This window comes from Drosophila gunungcola, assembly GCF_025200985.1.
Source record: "Drosophila gunungcola strain Sukarami chromosome 3L unlocalized genomic scaffold, Dgunungcola_SK_2 000005F, whole genome shotgun sequence".
Taxonomy (NCBI): domain Eukaryota; kingdom Metazoa; phylum Arthropoda; class Insecta; order Diptera; family Drosophilidae; genus Drosophila; species Drosophila gunungcola.
In genome coordinates, this window is record NW_026453180.1 from 1786691 (window position 1) to 1808606 (window position 21916).

General features: G+C 42.7%; 6 protein-coding genes and 1 long non-coding RNA gene across 10 annotated transcripts; 3 read left to right on the forward strand and 4 right to left on the reverse strand.

The window, feature by feature from the left end:
- The first annotated feature begins 573 nt into the window (after positions 1-573).
- Positions 574-2506, forward strand: LOC128259369 (CUE domain-containing protein 1). Of its 3 annotated transcripts, none has more exons than XM_052991694.1 (2): positions 574-784; positions 870-2506. In XM_052991694.1, exons 1-2 carry the CDS (start codon positions 626-628, stop codon positions 1602-1604), a joined length of 894 nt encoding a protein of 297 aa, XP_052847654.1. In that variant the 5' UTR covers positions 574-625; the 3' UTR covers positions 1605-2506. The 3 variants fall into 3 exon arrangements, with proteins under 3 accessions (XP_052847654.1, XP_052847655.1, XP_052847656.1); XM_052991695.1 differs by having other exon boundaries at positions 915-2506; XM_052991696.1 differs by having other exon boundaries at positions 918-2506.
- Positions 2507-2603: 97 nt separating this feature from the next.
- Positions 2604-5682, reverse strand: LOC128259374 (ras-related protein Rap1). The gene is made up of 2 exons (XM_052991703.1): positions 5496-5682; positions 2604-5101 (listed from the first exon to the last, which is right to left on the reverse strand). The coding sequence occupies exon 2, from the start codon at positions 4670-4672 to the stop codon at positions 4118-4120; it is 555 nt and encodes a 184-aa protein (XP_052847663.1). The 5' UTR covers positions 4673-5101; positions 5496-5682; the 3' UTR covers positions 2604-4117.
- An 849-nt stretch (positions 5683-6531) lies between these two features.
- LOC128259364 (protein HBS1) lies at positions 6532-8806 on the reverse strand. The gene has a single exon (XM_052991684.1). It carries the CDS (start codon positions 8633-8635, stop codon positions 6623-6625), a length of 2013 nt encoding a protein of 670 aa, XP_052847644.1. The 5' UTR covers positions 8636-8806; the 3' UTR covers positions 6532-6622.
- Positions 8807-9536: 730 nt separating this feature from the next.
- Positions 9537-13141, forward strand: LOC128259375 (transmembrane protein 134). The gene is made up of 2 exons (XM_052991704.1): positions 9537-10039; positions 11703-13141. The coding sequence occupies exons 1-2, from the start codon at positions 9876-9878 to the stop codon at positions 12052-12054; spliced, it is 516 nt and encodes a 171-aa protein (XP_052847664.1). The 5' UTR covers positions 9537-9875; the 3' UTR covers positions 12055-13141.
- A 344-nt stretch (positions 13142-13485) lies between these two features.
- On the reverse strand, positions 13486-14145 carry LOC128259377 (uncharacterized). The gene is made up of 3 exons (XR_008268050.1): positions 14024-14145; positions 13842-13940; positions 13486-13622 (listed from the first exon to the last, which is right to left on the reverse strand). It is a non-coding gene; the product is annotated as an uncharacterized LOC128259377 (long non-coding RNA).
- A 623-nt stretch (positions 14146-14768) lies between these two features.
- LOC128259365 (coiled-coil domain-containing protein 181) lies at positions 14769-16758 on the forward strand. The gene is made up of 2 exons (XM_052991685.1): positions 14769-15262; positions 15316-16758. The coding sequence occupies exons 1-2, from the start codon at positions 15196-15198 to the stop codon at positions 16740-16742; spliced, it is 1494 nt and encodes a 497-aa protein (XP_052847645.1). The 5' UTR covers positions 14769-15195; the 3' UTR covers positions 16743-16758.
- Positions 16755-21707, reverse strand: LOC128259363 (FACT complex subunit spt16). 2 transcript variants are annotated; one of them, XM_052991682.1, is made up of 9 exons: positions 21491-21707; positions 21041-21304; positions 20675-20974; positions 19434-20611; positions 18498-19364; positions 18176-18438; positions 17956-18109; positions 17736-17855; positions 16755-17102 (listed from the first exon to the last, which is right to left on the reverse strand). In XM_052991682.1, exons 1-9 carry the CDS (start codon positions 21557-21559, stop codon positions 16943-16945), a joined length of 3375 nt encoding a protein of 1124 aa, XP_052847642.1. In that variant the 5' UTR covers positions 21560-21707; the 3' UTR covers positions 16755-16942. The 2 variants fall into 2 exon arrangements, with proteins under 2 accessions (XP_052847642.1, XP_052847643.1); XM_052991683.1 differs by lacking the exon at positions 17736-17855.
- Between the last annotated feature and the right edge of the window lie 209 nt (positions 21708-21916).

Here is a 21916-nt window from a genome sequence, read left to right on the forward strand (position 1 = left end):
GTGCCCGAAATACACATTACATACTTCTTGGGACTTAAGAATTGTCGTTATAATAAAGTTGGTTTTTTTTAAATGAACTATAATATTCCTAAATTATAAAATGTAACCTACCAAGCCAGCGATAATAATTTGTATTGAAATAGGAATATTGATTAAAAAAATATTAAACCAAAAGTGTTTTCGGTGAGGAATACTCTAAGATAAATTTTCCAATTCTCCTTACATTTTTTTGTGTTTTACTTTTGTAAAAATATTTTTAAGATTTTAAAAATTCTTGTAAATTAATTTTTTAACTGACGATTGTTTTATTTTCTTGTTATTTTTGTATATACTAGGATGTTTAATATATTTCCCACAGATCAAAAAATATGTTAAATTTTATTAAAATAATAACCAATCAAATATTATTGTAGTCTTAAAGATTTTTATATGATAAGTAACAACAGTAATTAATCAGTAAATTATACTGTAATATATTGCACCACTAAGAGCTCAGTGGAAACCCTGCATTTCCAATTAGAACATATCGAGAACCGTCAAACAGATGTCGATGAAACCGATGTTTTGAAAACATCGATGTTGTCCCACCTCTACTGTGGGGGCGAAAATAAAAATAAGAATAATCATGTCTACGCTGCAACTGGAATTTTCTCAGGCAATGACCGATTTCAAAAAGATGTTCCCCGACATCGATCGCGAGGTGATCGAGGCCATCCTGCGGGCGAATCTGGGGGCGGTGGACCAGACCATAGACGCCCTGCTGGCGATGTCGATTGACAACCAGGTGAGCGAAGTGGAGGTGCCTGTGTATACTAACATCCAATGTACTAATGTGTACTAACTAACCCACTAAACGAAACGAAACGCAGAACGAGAAACTGCGTAATGAACTGGATGCTAATGTCTCGCCCCAGCAGAGCCTCATCAACCTGAACGATTCGTCGGACAAAGACCTGCAGCTGGTGGACACCACGGATGGCGGGGGAGCTGTTGCTGGAGCAGTTGGAACACCTGGTGCCCTGCTGACCACCTCGCCGAATCACCAGAACACGGGAGCCTCGCCCAAGCAAAGACCGCTAAGCAAGGGGAGCAGCAACAGCCAGAACAACACGCCCACCAAGCGCACCCGCCGCTGGAATCCGCCCATTCTGGGACCTCTTCCCGCAGGATTCCTCCGGATCACACCCGCACCCGGGCAGCAGGACTTCGAGCTGCCGGACGAACAGTTCGCCCTGATGCTGCAGAACGAGGAGTTCATGAATCAGCTGCGCTGGAACCAGGACTTCATGAATGCCCTCGAGAAGGAGCAGAACGGCAAGAGCAAGGGCGGCGAGGAGGATGCACCCTTCCAGGAGCGGCTCAAGAACATGGGCAAGATGTCGCGCAAGAAGTTCCTGCAGATGGCCAGGGTTTTCACCTGGCAGCGCAACAAGAAGGTGACCACCGCCAAGCAGATAGACTCGTTGCCGCTGCGCGAGGAGCCCAGCGATGATGAGGATCACCATCATCATCATCACCAGCGGGATCAGCAGCAGCAGCAGCAGGCGAACCAGCAGCAGCAGTCCAGCAGCCAACAACAAGGGCAATTGCAGCTGCGCAAGTGAAGCAGCATCAGCAGCAGCAAGAAAACGTTATGTTATCTTATCTCAATAATGGCCATAACGTGACGATCACGTGCGCTAAGTAATCTCTCCCCAGAAAAGCGAAAACCCAACCCAAGTAATCTCCAGGCAAGAACGAAATCTCCTCTCCCAATCTCAACACAAAGATGCGATGATGGTATTACCCTAGTTTTAACCTTAAGTGCAATTTTCCTACCTACCGTGCAATATCCCCCCATCCCCTTTTTTCCTTGTTTGTTTGTATACGTTTAGGTTTTGATTACCCCTTTCGTTGTTGCCAAATTAGCGTAGTTAAGTTTTATCCATTATTTGTAATCGAAACTAAAAAGGCGGCCTCCATTGAGCCGCAGTTTGCTAGAGCCAACCACACGTTCGACTGATTATAGAAAGCGTTAATTCACCAAGCATCACACATACCAGAAATCGTAGAGCACTTTGCTTAGCCCAAAAAACCTAGTCATAAAGCGGTACCCGGCCAATAGCCACTTATTGTACAGTAATCGAAACTACCCCGTAATCCCAGTCTTAAAATCCACTTTCTACATTTTAACTGCTGACGACCCGCGTGCTTCGCCAACTTCTACAAATGCATTATGTACTATGATGATTATTATATTGTATACCCCGCGAATCTCTTGGAACTTGCATACCATATCAGCTGTGGATACAATGCAGTTTTACTACACCCACTAGGCCCCAACTTAACTCCGAATCAATCGATCCTATCGCAGATCTTACAGTGGATTAATATGCGTGCTATAAACTAGCAAAATATTATAATTATAAAGAGCGGCTATTTGATTGTAATTGTATGTGTATAAATATTTGAATAACAACCTTATATAACTATTCCAAGTATCAAATACAGATATTTCAAAACTTCAGTACAAAAAAGAGTTATCTTTTGGGAAGGGACTGTGGTAGCTATTTGGAAAACTTTATAACAACCTCCTTAGATCTTCCACCAAAAAAATCGTTAAATGAATTTATTTAATTTTTATTTTGTTTTTGCATTTCCTTTTTAATTTTTTATAAACATAATACATTTATTAATAATTAAAAGATGATCGATCCTGTTGACCTACTGCACCGCAAATTCAGGACCATCAGGTTCTGAGATCAGAAACATAGAAAAAGTCCGAAAAACACGGCCAGTGGGGTAACAAGTTCGAAAAAATGGTTTTTCAATTACATTTTTCACACGCTCATTATTACATATTTTGTTATTGTAACGGTTTGTTTGTTTATTATGTTCAAAAATGATTTGTATCTTTATCATATATTTAATATATACGTTTGGGCTTAGGTTTTTATTTAGTTTTAGTGTTGGTTGGCTGTGTTTAGACTTTGATTTAAGGGCATATTGGTTACTACTCGTACGCGAATTTTATGCAATGTTTATTATGAAATATTTGTAAATTACTTCGTTTTTAGGTTTCTTTTCCTTTTGGGATTGACACGACAGTTTTATGTTAAACAATTTCTTAAGTATTAAATATACTAGAATTTGTGGCTGTCTCTGTACTTTTTGTTAATGTTGTTGTTTGTTTTTACCAGGAAGCGTAAATGAGCCATGGCAATCCCTCTCATTTCCGTTTCCGCTTTCCTTTTTTTCGCTCTCTGAGAGAGTGGGTGTGAATGTGTATGTGTGTGTGTGTGTGGGATGTGGCTGGTATGTTTGTGTGAGTGGGTGTATTTTCAATTTTAGATGCAATTGATCGTGTTAAACAATTACTTGTAAATTTGTTTTAAACTAATTACTAAATGGGCTCATTACTTCTGGTTTGTTTGCAACATTTTGACATCATTTGCATACAATATTTTTATAAAATATGTTCCTTATTCATGATTCATTTCTTTTCTCGATTTATTTGCTCATTTCTTTCGTGGAATTTGTTATTGTTTAGGCGTACAATTTAGTTTTAGCTTAATTTGATTTTGTGTTTTAAATGTTTTTGTTTTTTATCTCGGTTCTATTTAAAGATATACTTGTTTTGTTGTTGGTTGGGTTTTCTCGTGTATAAGTAGTTGGTAGTAGAGTGTGTAGAGTACAATCGAAAAGAATCAATAAATACGAATGTTTTAGTTTACGAATGTTTCACTTGTTGCATAATTTAAAAAACGGCTCAAAAACGAACGACAAATATATTTTAAATATGTAGATATATATATAATAATTCCCCATATGCATTAATGGTTAATCAGCGAAAAATAGTACAATCATAATAGTAGTAAATGGTAATATAATTACAAAAACTTGAAACAGTTAAAAACATTTGTCAGTTTAAGTTTTGTTTTTTGTTTTGTGGTTGTATATAGTAGATTGGTTATTTCAATTTTCGCGACAATTGCGGATCCAAAAACGAAACAAGAACGGAAAAAAAATTGAAAATCTTTTACTTTACGCTTATACTTTTTGCTCCTCAGCTCCCCCTCTATATCCGTTTTCTCCTTTCTGTTTTTTAGTTTTGTTTTTCGGTTTGTTTTTAGAAGTCTTATAGCAGAACACATAGGGACTTTTTCGGCTTCTTTTGTTTCTTCTCGGGCGACTTCTTGTTGATCTGCCGGACCAGGTCGTAGAAAATATCGTTCACATTCACTTTGGCTTTGGCTGAGGTCTCCATGAAGGCGCAGTTGAACTGGGTGGCCAGGCTCTTGCCCAGCTCCTTGCCGACGACGCGCTCCTCCTCGAGGTCGCACTTGTTGCCCACCAGGACCATGGGCACATCGTCCGTGTCCTTGACCCGCAATATCTGCTCCCGCAGGTCCTGCAGATCGTTGAATGTCGATTGCGCCGTGATGGAGTAGACCAGAACGAAACCCTGGCCGTTCTTCATATACAGATCCCGCATGGCCGTGAACTGCTCCGTACCCGCCGTGTCCAGGATCTCCAACATGCACTGCTGCCCGTCCACCTCCACCTGCTTCCGGTAGCTGTCCTCGATGGTCGGATCGTACTTCTCCACGAAGATGCACTGGACAAATTGGACCGTCAGCGCCGATTTTCCCACGCCGCCGCTTCCGAGGACCACGATTTTGTACTCACGCATCTTGGCTATTTCCTTTATATATCGCTTTAGTTTTTGTGCTAAATTCTATTGAAGAAAGACCCAAAATGCAGGTAGGCCAGGTAGGTGGTTTACGTTTTTACTCGATATAATCACTAATTTTTTAGGCGTTGTTCGGCGATTGCTTGTCGGTTGCTGTTTAGTTATATGTTTTATATATTTAAAGTAATTTTTTTTGTTTTGTTGTTTTTGTTGCTTTTGCTTTTGCTGTTGATAACCTTTGTGCCGTGTATGCGAGTGTGTGTGTGAGTGTCGGTGTGTGCTGGTGTTTGTGCCTCTCTCTCCCTCTCTCGCTCGCTCCTTCCGCCGAGTTGCGTGCGTTCAATTGTTGCTTTTTGAGCGGAAATCTCCTGGTAATTTTGAGTTTCGTTTTTTTTTTTTGAGACCGCCGTCACTGCTACCGAGGACACACTGTTTGGGAATAAGAAGAAAGACGGTTGTTTAGACACTATTATTAACTCTAATTTCGCTGCAAGTCTTTTTAGTTTTGGATTTTTTGGTATGCTGAGAACTGCACTCCCTCTTTTCTTCTTCTCTCTAGCAACTCTCTCGTTCTCGTTCTCTCTAGCTCTTATGATTCATTTTTAGGGTTGCCAGCCAGCGCGAGCCACTCAGCTCTCACTGCAACGCCTTAAACACGCCATTCTCAGTCATTTCACTTGATTTTCAATTAAAATGCACTTGTTGTTTTGGTTTTTCGTACAATGTGTGTATAACAGCTAGCCAAAGGCAACACTAGACCACGCAAATACACCCGCATGTCGCGCAGCAGGGCAACTCTGGGCGGAGCGCAATGGAGTTTTACCTGTGTTTTTCACTCGCTGCCGCTAAATGCGTTTTCCTCGGACCGCTTCACCTGACGCCGCTCGCGAATCGCTGCACTTTTTATTGATAACGCCTTAATTCCGGAGAAATGAGACAACTTTTTCGCCCACAGCGAACAGCGAACTCTCAGAGACAGTGTGACCAGAGGGGGGCAAAACATCGATACCCAATTCGATGTTTTTAAAATATCGATGTTTGGCGGGGCAATATACTAAACGCTAGCACTAGAACAACTTCCCCTCAACTGTCGATAGCTTCGCTGCTCTGTTATTTTTATTTAAATATCTATATTATAACTATCGAGAGCAGAGGGCGCCAAGAAAATATGTTTTGTTTTAATTTGCTGTTTTTCAAATCATTTTTTTCGTAAGAAATACAATTTTGTTTTTCATCAATGGTATCGATAGATTTTCAACTCGAATTTAACTGCTAAAAAAACAGTAATCAGTCAAAACAGTTAAAATATAAAAGCTATTTATATTAAACTTACCAGTTTGGATATATGAATAATGCAAATACAATTTTAATAAAACATGATTATTAATTTGATCACAATATTAATTTGCTGGCTAAAAATGTCAGAAATTAATCATCCAATGATAAATATTTATAAAACTGAAGTAAATTTCTTAAAAAACTAAAGTCCTAAATGTAAGACTTTAAATTTTTAATCTTATGCATTTCAGATTCACTCTTAATATCTTATTTTCTAGCAAACTAAATTACTATTTCTACTTTAATTTTGCAATTAAAACACATAACTTGAATATTATTGAATGACTCAAATAAATATTAAAATAATGATTAATGTGTTCAAAACATCAACTCTTAGCTAAATACAATTTTTTTGAATGATTCATTTAATGATTATAAGATTTTTATGTATTGAATAACTCCAATAAACACATATTTTTAAAACTACTCTTAACTTTTAAACAGACATATATTTAATTACCCCCCTTTTTAAGGCAAAAAGGTGTACATTTTACTGCTCCAGCTTCTTTCGATTTAATCAATTCATATAAACTATGTATATTTAGCAAAACAACAAAAGTAAATGTCTAACTAAAATTTCTTACAAAATTCAGCATGGGCATGGGCCTTCGCTCAGCGGATCTTGGTGACCATTCCGGCGGCAATGGTGACGCCTGCCACCCGCAGCATCACGCGTCCCAGCTCCTTGAAGTCCGCATATCGCTCGATGCAGATGGGTCTGCTGGTCTCCAGTTCGACCAGAGCACACGAGTTGTTGCCCAAGCAGCGGGGCTTCTTTTTGACCACCTCGCCGGTGCTCTTGTGGATGGAGGCGGTCAGTTTGCAGACCACGGCGGGCTCTATCAGTGATTGGTGGTGCAGCAGCACCGGGAATCCCATGGTAATGGGCACCTTGACGTTGAACACAATGATGCGTGCCTGGAAACGCGTAGTCACCGGAATGGGGGTCTGAGGATCGCAGATAATGCAGCCCACGGTCACGTTGTTGATGTCCAAAGCGGGCAGGGTCACAGATACCTGATCCCCAGCGAAAACACTCGTCTGCGGGAATTCGTTCATGGTCAGCGACTTGACCTGCGCCTGCTCTCTGCTGGCACCCACCAGAACCTTGTCGTTTAGGCACAGTACTCCGGTTTCCACGCGTCCCGAAATGCAGAATCCCGATCCAGTGCCCTTGTAAATATCCGATACGGACATACGCAATGGTCTGTCAATAGCTCTTTCGGGTATCTTAAAGTTCTCGATGACATCCAGTAGATGGGGACCACTGTACCAGCTGGTTAGGGCAGATTCCTGGGCACTCTTGCAGAGATTCTCGCCTGTCAGTCCCGAGCAGGGCGTGAAACTCACATCGGAATCCTTAAAGCCAGCCTGCTTAAGAAACGACTTCAGCTTGGTCACAATCTCAGTGAAGCGCTCCTGCGACCAGCCAACAGTGTCCAGTTTGTTGATGACCACGCCCAGTTGGTTAACCCCCAGGGATCGCACTAGGATGGCATGCTCCCTGGTCTGTCCGCCCAGCTCAAAACCGGATTCGAACTCGCCTCGCGTGGCATCCACCACCAGGAGAGCCACATCCGCCTGCGTGGCACCAGAGATCATGTTGGGTATAAAATCCTTGTGCCCTGGAGCATCTAGCAGTGTAACGATCTTTGTCTTTGTTTCGATGCGCGACTGGCCCACATCCATGGTGATGCCGCGAGCTCGCTCCTCACCCGTTTCGTCTAGAACCCAAGCGTACATAAAGCTCTGCTTGCCCAGCTTCTTGGATTCCTGCTCATGCTTGTGCATCACTCGCTGCGAGACGTTGCCGGTGTCATAGAGCAGGTGACCCATTAGTGTGCTCTTCCCAGCGTCCACATGGCCAATGACGATCATGTGGATGTGGCTCTTCTGGTCCGCGCGCTCCTTTTCGTACAGCTGGCGGGCATTGCGAAGCGACTGCTCCTTGGAGACCTTAAAAAGGGTGGCTGAGCTGCGGTTTATATCGTCGCCGCCGGCTATGTCCACCGGTGTGTTCCTGCCCGAGACAACGGGCGATGAGGGCACCTTGGGCGAGGCTATCTCGAAGCCACGACGTGGCTCCTTAAGATTGATTTTGGGCGGTGGCGTTGGAGCCATTTTGCTGGAGGATTTGGGCAGCACGGGGACAGGAGCAGGCACCTTTATGCGACTTGCAGCGGCGGGCTTCTCTTCCGACTTCTTGGTTTCCTCGTTCAGGATCTCGTCCAGGATCTTCTGCATGTCGTAGTCGAACTTCATGGAGGTCTCTACAATGCGGCGCTCGGAAACGGCATCACCCACCACGCTGCGCACCTCATCGACGCAGGAGCTCAGCTTGGCCTGCTCGATCTCGTCCAGCTGCGGCATCTGGAAACTTTCGGAGTCGCGGCGTGCCTTCTCAAAGGCGGCATCCTCATCATCGTCCTCCTCCTCCTGGATGTCCTTGTTCTTGCTAATGAAAGCCGAGATGCTCTGCTGGCCACGGGCACGATCGTAAAGCCACTGCTGCGCATCTGTGGGCGAAATGCAGTGCTCGTCCTCCACCGAATGACCATAGATGTCGTCGTAGCCATCGTACTCGTCGTTGTAGTCCATGGTCCGTACTATCCTGTGGCGCGACATCTTGGCAGGACTCTGTGTTTCACGATTTCACGGAAGGAATTCAGAATTTCATCAAGTTGCGAACAAAATAATAGAAGGTGCGTGCAGGTGTGACCGTCTCTCTGTTTATTATAGTATTTTGTTAGGTATTTTGCGGTATTTTAGCCAAGGACGTGGTTGAAAGGGGATTCGTTGGTGCTTGGGGGGCTCGATTCTAAAGAAAGTAGTCAATCGAGATTTAAATTGGCTTGACATTTAAAAAAACTAAAGAAATTAAAAGTGATCTTTTGTAGTTTTCAGGACAAATGAACTTTGGTGTCTTTTAAAAGGATAGCTCAATATTTTTATTTTTTATTAACTACAAAATCGAAATTTTGTTAAATGTTTCAAGCTAAAGTTTTTTGATATTTTATATACATATTTTATATTTTTTTTGTTGTTTAAATATTTGACAAGAACTAAGTAAACACTTTTGATATACATAATTTAAGATTATTAACTTTTTAAATATTTAACAAGTACTAAGTAAACACTTGTGTTATGAAAAAAACGTTTGTAAATGTTAAAACAAAAATAGTGGACTTATTTGAAAAAAAACATTATTTTTCAAAACTTTTTTGTACGAGAAGTGTTTATTTTACGAAAACCAAAAAAGAACTCTTTCTATAAAAACACATTTGTTTTAGCTTTATGAAGTGCATAATTTTTTACAGTTTTTATACGGAAAGTGTATATTTAACGTGAACAAGGAAAATATTTTTTGATTTGTAACAGAAATTTGAAAATTATAACAATACTAAATTCCGTTTTAAATCTACTTTTTTAATTAAGGTATTGCATAAAAAAAACAGTCGATAGTTACTAAGCTATCCGAACACTATCGATAATATCGAATCTGAAGTTATTCAGTTGAACCATCACCCCCGCATAGGATTTTGACACCCCCGCGCGACGGTCACACTGTTCGAGTTTGCCTCTTTTGTGTCGCGTTTTAATGTGAAAAGAAAAACACTTTTGCAACGGTTACGGGCGACAGAAAAGAGTGAAAAACATTGCGATTTCGGAGTGGGCGACCATGCCTTCGGGGCAGCACTAAAACGGAGCCGCATTTCCCGCGATTTCCGTCGTATTTAGGAGTGCAAATGCGAGGCCAGCCGACGTTGGCAAACCGAATCTCTATAGCTCACATAGTCGTTTATTATTAAACAACACAGACAGAAAAGCAGAAGTTGAGGAACCGAGAACCCACAACCCAGAAAACATGTACAACAACGGGGCCAGGGGCTTCTCCATTCACGACGCCTTCGAGGAGGAGACGGACGAGGCGATACGCGTCTATGGATCCACAGTGATATCCACGCCCATGCGGGGTGGCAAGCAAGGTCGCTCCACCGAAGACGTTTCCATAAGGATTCAGGATCCCAAGTGAGTTGGGTGTTGGTAGATCTCGAGTAGAAAAACAGGTCTTTGATCTGCATCTGCCTGCGTGGGCATTGATTCCGATTATTGGCACCATTTTATTTGCTTTGCGCCAAACAAGGAGGCCCAGTCCCAGTCCCATTCCCATTTCAATGTGACTGTGATTCCGGTTATTGCTATGTTTATATTATAAAACATTATACTGAGCAGCTGTGCGTCTGGTGTTCTATGAGCTGGCTACTTCCCTATTCCCGCCGGAAGCACCTGAATAAGTTAGCCAAGCGGCGCGTGCGTGATGGATACCTTCTTGCCATTCCCTATCCACACTTCCAATCCCAATCCCCATTAGCTATGCATGGCGTGTCGCAACTACAGAAACGACTTGTAATTATGGGGATTATAAAAGCAGACGGTCCAGCCTAATTTGGCATTCAATTGTAAAAATCATTGCGCATAAATTTCGTCATAAGGGTTTTCTCTCGCTCTGGCATTTCTTTAGGGGATCAGGAGGAGGGCAGGGAGGCGACTGGCCTTCGCCTGCGGTCAGCTGGAACCAGTTAGCTGGCCCAGCAAGCCAAAACCAGCCACCAGCTCATCGCCGTTTGCACTTGTCGGGCTTCTCTTGCCAATATAATCGAGTGGTAAGCGCGAAATTGATTGCGTTTCGCTTTTGGCGGCAATCCAACCCAGCGATAACCCTCGAATCGGTTGATAAGGGTCCTAAAGTCCATATTTAACAGAGTGCAAAAGGTGACTTGGGAAATGAAAGCTTTGTTTAACGAATAATTTAAACTAACTCTAAATGATAACTTCAGTTATTGACTTTTAGCTTGTCTAGATATGACCAAATACAGCTAAATCATCATGATAGACCACTAAACCTGTTTTTGAAAGAAGTCTAATTATTAGGCTATTCACTAGAAATGCGAAAGATAATCTCGTAACCGTTAAAAATCATACTAAAACTCAGTTTATCATTAAAATAGCAATTAGCTTATTTAAATATTTTGGGACAAACATTTTATAAAGATTGTTTTATATTATATCACTTTATCTGGAAGCTATATTCAATTTTCTTTGTGCAATTTTTGAATGTTATGAATTTTTATGTTAGTCATAGTCAGTCAGTCAGTTTAATGACTTTTGTTTTTGTAAAAAAAAGTAAAAACTCAGTTAAAAATAAAATTGGCCACTAACCTTTTGAAATATGCTATAAACTTTTAACTGGAATTTTTTTAAATCCGAGTCAATAAAAATAGCTTTTTTATGATGAATTTGAGTTGGACTATGCACATAAATATTTATTAGATCTTGCTTACAGTTAAGTAAAATTTTTATTTATATATTACTTCATCAGAACTAAACTTGGCTTAAAGCAGAACTGTTTTTTAAATCGTTTTTTATAATTTAGTTACATTTCCATTGTAAATCAAGGGATAATTGAAGTAAATCTAATATAGACTACTTTTTTGGAAATGACAAGAGATTTCAAAAATTTAAATTGAAAACCTTAAATGCAGTTTCACCAGAAAACCTTTTCTTGAGTCAAGACAGTCTCGCATTAAGTGGGTCAAAGCCGGCGTTGAAAACCGGCTGCAATTATACTGCCCCCAAGGCTATTAAAGACTCTTCCTTTCAACCGCTTTCCAAACTTACGTTTCTCCCACAGGGGCTACAACAAGTATGCCGAGGACACAACCTCCCGGGACAGCGACTCGCTCATCCAGGAGTACGGCAACCTGCCCACGGAGGAGACCAACACATACTGCTGGCGGCACCCGAAAGTGCGCGAAAACTGGCGCACTGTGCTGGCCGCCTTTACGCTTCTGGTCGTGGGCACGGGCCTCTTCGTGATGGGCACCTTCGCCATCGCCGATCCGCAGAACACGTCGCAGGGAGTCGTGTTCTTTGTGGCCGGACTCATCTGCTTCATACCCGGGGCCTACCACGTCGTGTACATCTGGCTGGCAGCCAAGGGATATCGAGGGTTCGACTTCTATCACCTGCCGCTGTTCACATAAACGGACATCTGGATGGGTTGATCCAAGGATCCAGATAAAGCAAGATAGCAGGATAGCAAGGGTGGTGGGGAGTGGTGGGAGATACCAGTTCCCCATCTATAAATATAAATCTATGTGTTTGTTTATATATGTATAAACAATTTATTTTCTATATCGTAATTGTATTTAACCCGAAACTCGGTTTGTGTAACGTACTTTTTGTGTTTAATGGCAAAAATTTTCGATTAGACAAAAGCCCCCAGCCCCCCCCCTTCCTTAAAAAAAAAAAAACAACCCGAATAGAATTCTAGCAATATATATAGATTATATATTTTACAATATTTTCTATTATGTACTCGGTAAAGTGTTTTGTACCCAAATCCAACCAAAAAACTTAATGCAAAACATTCATACGTACACTCGAAATTTATTTAAACAAAAAAGAGAAAAAACAAACGAAAGACTTTGTATATGATGCTAACATGTTGAGGAAGCGCTAGAGTAATAACGTATACTATATATAAATTGTAATTGTAATTTATTGAAATTTAATTGCACCAAAAACGCTGGCAAGCGTACGAAAATGTTTTACGATTTTCAAAACCAACACTCAAAAACAAAACAAAATAAGAAATGATTAACAACCGTACACCCACGAATCTATGTATATGATTAGTGAGCGTCTGTCCAGGGATGCGCCTTAAAGAACTAGATCTAGACTTTAGTCAACGTCGAATTATGATTATGATTATGATTTAACCTAATCGATTGCAACGAGGGATCTTTTCTCGAGCAAACAATGATAATACCAAGCTACTAGTGATGTAAGACGATGCGCCGATATTGCAATACGTTCTTTTATAGCAATTAAAGTGACGACGCATCTCTTTTCCGCTGACCTTTAACCCCGTCCTCTACTGAAATTACATCTCACAGTCATTCACATTTCCAAAAAAAAGTAAACTAATCACACACCTCATCATCTGCCGTTTAGTTTTTTAAGTCGTATAATTTCTTTTTTAAGAAATGCTGAATATGGTTGTATTAAAAGAGAATAATTATTACAAGCAGAGAACCCAAAAAAAAAAAAACAAAAAAAAACAATAAATTTACTTAAAACACATAAATACGATTTATGGCTTATACAGGACTTCTTTTTTTCCAAAATTTACACAAAAACCTAATTTGTAGCTGTAACTTTGTAACTTTTGTATGTATTTTCCCATTTAATGTTGGTTTTTATTCGAATTAAAAATATTATTTTTGACCATTTCAGTTTGTTTTTATTTTCAGTGGAGGGGATTTAAATTTAAATACCACTGTCTTTGGCCCATATCTAACAACGATGGGATTGAACAACTACATATTTTATCAATTGTTTATGGTTTTCCAACGTGATTAATCGCTTTTTCTTTTTATTTCACTGCTTTTTTTTAGCACTCTCTTCTGGGAATTGGCTTCATTTCTTAACGCAGCTAAGAATGGGAGATGAATTTTATCTTTCTTTTGCGGCATTCCCCATTGAACTGTATCAGAATCCATCATTATCAACAAGTTCACCCTCAGTAAGACGACAGTGCGTTTCGGAACTGTAAGATAATGAATGGGGGCGGAAATTAAATATATTTCAAGAACTTTTTGTAGATTATTCTTTAGTAAAAATAATTAAAACTAATCTTTAACAACTTGTCCCATTTAAATTCCATTCATAAATCTATTCGTTAATGAGCCACTTGCGATAAGACTTCCCGTTTTCTAGCTGACCTTACTCTATTACTTTTTTGACAGCCCCGCGCAATAATACAGACCCTTGGCCTTTGTCCTACTATCACGAAACGCACTGTAGGCCAGCTCCATCCAGCTCTTAACCAATCCCAAAATAACTCCTCTTGGATTAATGGATTTGGCTAATGGCGAATGCAAATGAGATGAAGTGACGTGAAGTGAAATGTTAGAAACAATCAAATCGGCAATGGAATAGGATAGATACTTGCTCAATATACGAAGTTAACGACGGCTCTAATAGGTTTAATTATATTGGTGTTGTGTGCGCCTCTCCGAATCGATTATTTTTGTAGCTTTGAACTTATTTGAATTGTATTTGAATAGTTGTTACGTCGACTCGAATCCGTTCGAATCGATTCGATTTATTTTGCCTCGGTTGGACTGTTGATGATTAAGCTTTAAATGTGCTTAGCGAAGTAAGTGTGGAAATGGAATAAAGTGCATGGAAATTAAACGCCAAACAATGTTTGTTGATTCGCCCCCCTTTTCGGAGGCGCCACCACTGGCAGAGGTGGGTATTTTTTTGGGGGCTTGTACCTGTACTCGTTCTTTGTCTTTTATAGGTACATCAAATACTTCACACCTTTAATTTTATCTAGTTGCTGATAATGTCTTCATTATTCGCAAGCTCTTTTAAAAAATATGTTCCCTATTTTTGAGTACTTTTTGGGTCAGTCAATTATAGTCAGGTACACATTTTTTTGGGTACTTCAAACAACTCACACGTTTTAAACTATCTACATAGTTTTGGCAGATCTAAAAATACACTCAAACAAACTTCTAAAATTCGATTGTTTTTTAAGTTTTCAAACTTGTTAAAGTAAATTATTGTAAAATGTTAACAAAACAATTATCATTGCTCACCAACTTTTTTGTTTTATCTTTTTAAACACCAATTTTAACGATTATTTGCCATTTTATTCATAAAAATTATAATCAAAAAACCAGGGATCTTGGTTGTATGCTTTTAAGTAATTTAAATAACTTAGGTTAAATTGTACCTTTCCGTGAAGCTTGAACCCCACCTAGGTGCCCCCAAAATTGTACCTTTCCCATATGGCTCTGCCTTCCCGGAGAGACAATTTGTCACCGGGCATCGATCAAACACAGGACATCAGAGTGGCTTGGCAACGGGCGCCATTGAAACAGGATAGCGATGGATATGGATATGGATGGGCCATCATACCCGCAAGGGAGCGGAGCGGAGTGGAGTGGAGGAGCCGCTAATGTCTGGAGTGCACATCCAAGTTCATTAGACTTGCGGATGGGTGCGGAAAAGCTGCTCGACACGAAATGGAAAGTTTTGGCAAAGTTTCCCGCTGGCTGGAATCGTCGTAAATCGCTGTCTAAAAATATCCCAACACTCGAACCCAATCGATGTGCCCGCAGCTGGCAGAGATGGGCGAACGTGAGCCGGAGTCGGACGAGGATTGCGAGGTCTATTGTAAGTCGTTGTGCTCCGTGGCAGCATGTCCCTACTTATGGATTATTCCGCAGTCCTGAAGCCGGTCAACGAGTACAACATTGTGGACAGGATCAAGGAGGCCAACAAGGAGCTTTTTGCGCCGGACGCGGATGAGGGTTCCAATGGTGGCAAGGTGACCAAGGTGAAGTTCGCCCTGAATCTGGAGGACTATGAGCCCACGGAGCAGCAGAAGGATCAGAGTCCCAGTCCGCCGGATGAGCTGTTGCAGCAGTTGACGCAACTGAAGCTTAAGCCCATTGTGGAAGAGGAGTCAGCAGCTGCAGAGGTGACCCAGGTGCTGGAGGAACCTCCTCAAGAGGAGGAGCCAGAAGTGGAGGAGGAGATCTGCGAGGAAATTCTGGACTTGAGTGAGGTTCCCCAACAGCAGCCAGCTTTACAAGAAAGCATGCCCATTGATGAAGATGAAGACGACGATTTTTCTGGTGTGGATGAGGCAGATCTAGATGATGACGACTCTCCAGCGAAGGTTGCCTCCCCTCAACTGAGACAGAGCACCTTCGACCAGGACGACTCCGATCAGAAGAGTCTCACCAACTTGCTGACCGAATCCGATTGCGAGGAGGAGGAGCGCACTTTGAATGAGGCACGCCAGAAGTTGAGAGATGCCTACAAGAATCTGTACAAGACTTTGGATTCCAAGCAGCAGGCCACCATTGATAGGTTGACGGGAGCAGAAAGTGAGGTTCCCTTACCGCCGCCGCCGTCTATGCCTATTGCTCCAGTTGAAGCCGATGAAGAGGATGACTTGTCCATCATTGTGGCCAGCTATATTCCCGATGACTTTGAGCTCAACGAGCAGAGCATTTACTACAAGAAGGAGGAACCCGAGGAGGTGAAGCAATCCTGTCCCAAGTCCACTTCCAAGGCCTTCTTCACTTCGCGCAGCTTCAGTTTCCGGCGTCGCAACAAGCCCACACCTCCGCCATCATCATCCGGTGCCACCGCTTTAACGACATCGCCTCCCTCCATCCGGATGAACTACAAGATCTGCTGCGAGCATCGTCACTCGATCCAGGGCAAGCTGCCCAGGTATATGGGCTACATGTCCGAGTACGGCCTGACTGCCCAGCAGCTGCAGCGCCGGGATCAGCAGCTACGGCGCAAGCAGCGCTTCTCCATGGAGCAGACCTTGCAGAGCAACGAGCAGGAGCTGAAGAAGATGCAGGACAACGAGCGGGCCTTCACCACCTGGCTGAAGAACAAGATGCGCTATCCGATCAACAAGACGCGAAACATGTTCGATGCCCACAAGAGGCGGGGCAGTGTGGCCGCCGCCGGAAGTCCACGTCAGCATGCTCATCCGCATTCGCATCTTCATCAGCAGCATCGGGAACCGGAGCAGGAGCAGCGTGGAGGCAGGCGAAGGCGTCGTCGTGACAGTGGCGGGGAGGAGGAGGTGCACGCCTATCGACACCTTCTCGGCAGCTGGAACAAGTAGTTCATAATGTAGTAATTCTTACATTAGTTTATTACATAAATGTATATCGTATTATGTTTAATTTGTAATACAACTTTTGAAGCGTGAAAAATGAGTGGGTTTAGAATCGGAGCGGGAGTGGGAGTGGGAGAATCTTTCAACAGATAGACAATGGATAACAGAATTAGAATTACAATCGCAGTGGAGTGTCGCAAAGGATTCTAATGACGCGACCTCTTCGACTTGTTGTGACCATTGTCGCGACTGTCGTCCCGCGAGCGCTTGCGATCCTTGTCCTTGCTGCTGCTCTTGTGTCCGGACGACGAGGAGGAATGATGCTTGTCCCGGCTGTGGTACTTATCCTTGGACGATTTCGATGGGCTTCAAAATAAGAGCACAGAGTTTGAAAGGTTGTTAGAGACTGTGTTTTTTTTTTAATAATAAAAGTGTGTTAACAAAATTTGGAGCAAGCAAAAGTGTAATATTGTTTGTTTCTTTTTAATTTCATGCAATTAAAACTGAAATAATCATTTTAAAAACCGTATGGGAATTTTTAGGAATAGCAAATTTAAAAAAAAAAAACTAACAAGATTTAGCAAAAATTAAAAATATTTGAAAAATAGAAATATTTTAACAAGGCACGAAAAATTTCTTTAAAACCAAGCCGAATAAGAACTTTAAGGATGAAAAACTAGTTAAAAAAAATAAGACTTTAACAAGGAAAGGAATTTTGAAAACCCAACCCGAATTTAGAATTTTAAAGATGAAGAGCGAACTTAAATAATAGACTTTGACAAGGAAGAGAACTTTCGGTATCAGAAGAAGAATTCTACCCAAAACCTTAACAATAAATTAGAAAAAAAACAAAAAAATAACCAATATAAAATTCTCAATTTTGAAACTAAATTTCGTAAGTGTGGATTTTGTTTTTTGTGTGAAATGTTTTCTGAAAAGCACTTGCGTTAGGCCATATGATTGGGTATTAAGTGTTTGCGGGTGTTTACGATAACAAACCTAGATGAGCTGCCATGTTTGGAGCTGGAGGATTTTAAATGCGAAGAGGAAGAGGAGGAGTTCGACTTATGCTTTTTACTGTGCGACGACGAAGATCGAGCCTCCTCGCGGTCGCGGCGACTGTTTTGAGTGTAAAGTGGTAACAATTGATATAGATAAGATAAAGGAGTTCTCGGATAATGTCATACTCCGATGGGGAATCTTTGGAACGCTCTCATACCTGTGCTTTGAACTCTTGCCATGTTTCTTGGACTCGAATTTGCCATTGCGTGGTTTGTCATCGGTGGCATAATCATTGTTGCGGTCCTCTTCGGCGGCCTCACGTTCCAAATCAGACCAATCCTTGCCGGATTCTTCATCAGAGCCAAGGTCCTCTGTAAAAGGTTACAAAATATATTTTAAAAAACAAATTAAAATAATATTTTTATGTATGCTTATACCATCGCTTTCTTCGCTGTCTTCCGAGGCCTCTGAGTACTCGGAATCTTCGTCCGACTCTTCATCCGTTTCGGCATCTGTGGGATTGTAGGCCTCGTCCTCTTCGGACTCGGCCGTTTCGTTCTCGCCTTCGCTACCAGATTCGGGGTCCAAGAAAGTCCAACCGCCCTGGTCAAAGAAGCCCTCGGGATCGTCTGTGATGGTTTTCATGATCTTTTGCCAGTTAAGCGATTGAACACCCTCCGAATAGCGAATATCGCAGGAGCTAAGGGAAAAAGATTAATATATATAATTTGTAAGTGTTAACAAAATAGAGAAACCCACTTGAGCCACTCCTTGACGTGATCCAGCATGTTCATGGGAATGGCATTGACCATGGCCACCTTCTTGTTGTACTCCTTGAACACAAATATCATGTCGAAGTTGCGCAGATGGAACTGAACGCGCTCGAAGTGCACCAGTTCCACATCGTCCAAGGTAATGACAAATGGTGGCCATTCGGTGAGATTGACCAGGGAGCCCGAAGTGGGTTGCAGTGTAACCGTGCTGCGGAAAGGTGCTCCGGGGAATCCCAACTCACGGAACGGCGTGTCAAACTCCACTATCGACTTGGTCATCGTCTCCACCTTCTCGCAGAAGCTCTTAAAGGCCGTCTTGAGCTTGTGCCGCAACTCACGCTCCGCCTGCTCAGCAGCCAAATCATCGCGATCGTGCATGTGCTGGTGCTTGCCCAGATCCGTGGTGATCTCGCCCACTTCCGTGTAGAACTGCACGTCCACGTGCTTCTTTTTGCCAAACATAATGGCGTACTTTAAGTGGAAATGCAACAGAATGATCATCTCGCCGTCGCAGGGCTGGAAAAATGCGCTCTTGATGTTGTTATACAGGATGTCCACCTTGTCACCGCGCACGGAGATGTAGCGGAATCCATTGGTGTGCGCCTCCAGGCTGCCCGTCATCCGCTTGGTAACGATATTGGGCCGAATGTACAGATCCTTTAGCTTGGGATTGCCCTTGTTTTGGGAGAGGATAAGCGTGTCCTGCTTCACAAGATCCTCCTTTTCGCGTTCTTCAGCCTCGCGGGTTTTAAAGCGTTTCTGCACTTCTTTGATCAACCGAAAAGCGTTATTTAGATTCGCCGAAGGGGCACCCACTTCTCCGTGCTCTTTTACATTCGAACTGCGATAGGTGCTGAAAAGGCGGCAATTATAAAATTTGTTAGTTTAAACTCACTTTATATGCGTATAGTGAAGAACTTACACTTCCTTCACAAACGTGGCCTCTGGCTGGGGATAAAGTCCACCCTCATTACGACCCATTGTGGCGCCGGGATGGAAAAAGTTGATGCGCAAGTACGTGTACTCGCCCTCCACCGACTGCGAGATGTTCTTAATGGTGGAGATGTGGAACGGCACTTGGATGCCGAACACGGGCATGATGACGGTCTCGTACTTCTTGTCAACGTACAGCTTGAGCTCCTTGACCTCCGGCTCACGGGGCATCTGGCTGATGGACTTGTAGGACACAGTGTTCTTGCGCACCTTCTCCACCTCCTTGGAGTTGCCCTGCTTGGCCAACCGATCCTTGGCCCGCTCGTTCAGCTGCTGGGCCAGTTCCCGCTGGTGCTCCTTGCGCTTCTCCTCCGTGTTGATCTCGTTTCGCAGCTTCGACTCCAGCACGGCGTTTCGCTTGCTTCGGCCCAGGATTTCGGTGCCCTGATCCTCCTTGGCGGCCTTCTTGTCGTCCACATCCTCCTCGTCGCTATCGTCCTTGATGAAGATGCCCACGTTCTTGATCTTCTTCTTGGACGGGGTCATCACACTGGCCGGCGATTGCTCGCCCACAAGGACTGTGTCGCCTATGAAGAGGGCGTAGTTCTTGCCCTCCTTATCGGTGGCATCGGGATTGGTCAGATTCGAGATGCCAACGTGCAGATTGAAGACCATGTTCTTCTTGAGCAAAGCCTGGCACTTGGGCCCGATGACAATCGAGTTCTCCCGGAACTCCAGACCCATGGCAAAGCCAAAGCTCTTGGGCAGATTGTCCACCATACTGGGCTTCTCCTTCTTCACATAATCCAGCGTTTTCTCGTACACATCGCACAGCTTGGTGCCCGGCACCAGCAGCTTAAGAATCTCCTCCTGCACACTTACCAGAAATGTGTAGTTCTCCTGCATGGCCTCGGTGGGATTGACCAGGAAGGTGCGCGATATATTTGAGCAGTAGGACTTGTAGCGGGCGCCCAAAGAGCAAACAATAACGCCAAAATGCAGGGGATTCTTGTCCGCCACGGCGGAGAACTTGAGGCTATAAACTCCGCCCGATTGGATGATGGGTGGATAGGCCATGTCTAGCAATCTGGGATCCAGACCGCTGGTGTACTTCTTGTCGCCTATGGCTGTATCGCAGCCATCTGAGAGTTTGTTGTGCTTGACTTTCTAAGGTTTAAGAAGGTTAATCAATATAAGAACATATGATGTGGATATAATACCCCAACTCACCCTATCCGAATCAATAATATCCATGATCTCATCTTTCAAGTACTTGTTGAAAATGTCCATGGACACAAGCGAAGCCTTGCGTATGTTATTGATCTCCGACTCATCTTTGGGACACATAAGGTAAGCTATGATGGTGCTGATGTCCACATGCTCGAACTTGGAGTCCATCAGGGACTTTTTCCAGGCCTCGCTGAACTCTCCGGGATAGGCATCCTTGGTGAAGACGCCCAGGCGTTTGCCTTTCTTGGAGTTTTGCAGGGCTTTGATGAGTTTTTCAAAGTTGCCCTGGTCCTTGTCCGTCTTTTGGTAAGGGGAAAATAATAAGCATTAGAGTGGTTTTGATATGTGAAATGGAGAGTAACTAACCCGATCCCTCACTAAGAGATTGATCTTGGGCACACCCTCTTCGGTGATGTTTTGGGTCTGTTTTAGGAACTCAATCTTCTTTTTGCTGGTGAGGAAGTAGATGGCATCCGAGGCGAACACGGAGATGGTGTCTGTCAGTTCGTAGCCCAAGAGCCACAGCTGCAGGGCCATGGATTTGGAGTAAAGGACATCCTCTTCGACGCCCACAACACTCATGATGCAGTCCAGATTGCTAAGGGCATCATCGTGTCCAATGCTAGGAGCCTGCGTGAAAGACAAAGAAATAGAGATTACCATCTATTACCGCGTGTCTTGATATCATTTCACCACATTTCTCAATGCCCATTATCGCTGTGTGTAAACGTAAATCGTATGCAGTCCGCATGCTTTTTGGGTGCTCCTGTAGACACCAACAAATCCGGAGACTTCCGGACCGGCGGACGTACTCACCTTCCATTCCGTGTACAATCGCTTTATGCGGCGCACAAACGCCTCCTTGTCCAGCACAAAGCTCGACATCTTGCCTCCGGCTCTATGACAGTAGTTTCTATTGTTACAATTGTTAATTCAAGTTTAAAATGTGTTTTTGCATTTGCAAATTCCGGCGGACGAAAAAATTGCGCGGCGCGACGAGAAAAAGAAGAAGAATCAGCGTCAGCGTGAGGTGAGCTAGCTGTATATCGATATGTAATCGGTTTTAATAGCAGTACTGGCAAGTCATGGCCATCTTTACCAACACTGGAAACGGTTTGAAGAGGTACAAGAATAACGGTTCAATGAAACTATTTAGTAAACGAAAGAACAAAAGATATTTTAAATCAAAAATTAATTTTAACAAAACTTTTTTCGATACTTACGCATTTTATAAAAAACATT

Excerpts from the sequence above, each read along its gene's own strand:
- LOC128259369 (XM_052991694.1), top strand. The coding sequence starts at position 626 with ATGTCTACGCTGCAACTGGAATTTTCTCAGGCAATGACCGATTTCAAA. Across the intron at positions 785-869 it reads CGATGTCGATTGACAACCAG|AACGAGAAACTGCGTAATGA; the intron begins GTGAGCGAAGTG and ends AACGAAACGCAG.
- LOC128259374 (XM_052991703.1), bottom strand. The coding sequence starts at position 4,672 with ATGCGTGAGTACAAAATCGTGGTCCTCGGAAGCGGCGGCGTGGGAAAA.
- LOC128259364 (XM_052991684.1), bottom strand. The coding sequence starts at position 8,635 with ATGTCGCGCCACAGGATAGTACGGACCATGGACTACAACGACGAGTAC.
- LOC128259375 (XM_052991704.1), top strand. The coding sequence starts at position 9,876 with ATGTACAACAACGGGGCCAGGGGCTTCTCCATTCACGACGCCTTCGAG. Across the intron at positions 10,040-11,702 it reads ATAAGGATTCAGGATCCCAA|GGGCTACAACAAGTATGCCG; the intron begins GTGAGTTGGGTG and ends TTTCTCCCACAG.
- LOC128259365 (XM_052991685.1), top strand. The coding sequence starts at position 15,196 with ATGTGCCCGCAGCTGGCAGAGATGGGCGAACGTGAGCCGGAGTCGGAC. Across the intron at positions 15,263-15,315 it reads CGAGGATTGCGAGGTCTATT|TCCTGAAGCCGGTCAACGAG; the intron begins GTAAGTCGTTGT and ends ATTATTCCGCAG.
- LOC128259363 (XM_052991682.1), bottom strand. The coding sequence starts at position 21,559 with ATGTCGAGCTTTGTGCTGGACAAGGAGGCGTTTGTGCGCCGCATAAAG. Across the intron at positions 18,110-18,175 it reads AGACAGCGAAGAAAGCGATG|AGGACCTTGGCTCTGATGAA; the intron begins GTATAAGCATAC and ends AACCTTTTACAG. Across the intron at positions 17,856-17,955 it reads GGCAAGAGTTCAAAGCACAG|TCGCCGCGACCGCGAGGAGG; the intron begins GTATGAGAGCGT and ends CACTCAAAACAG.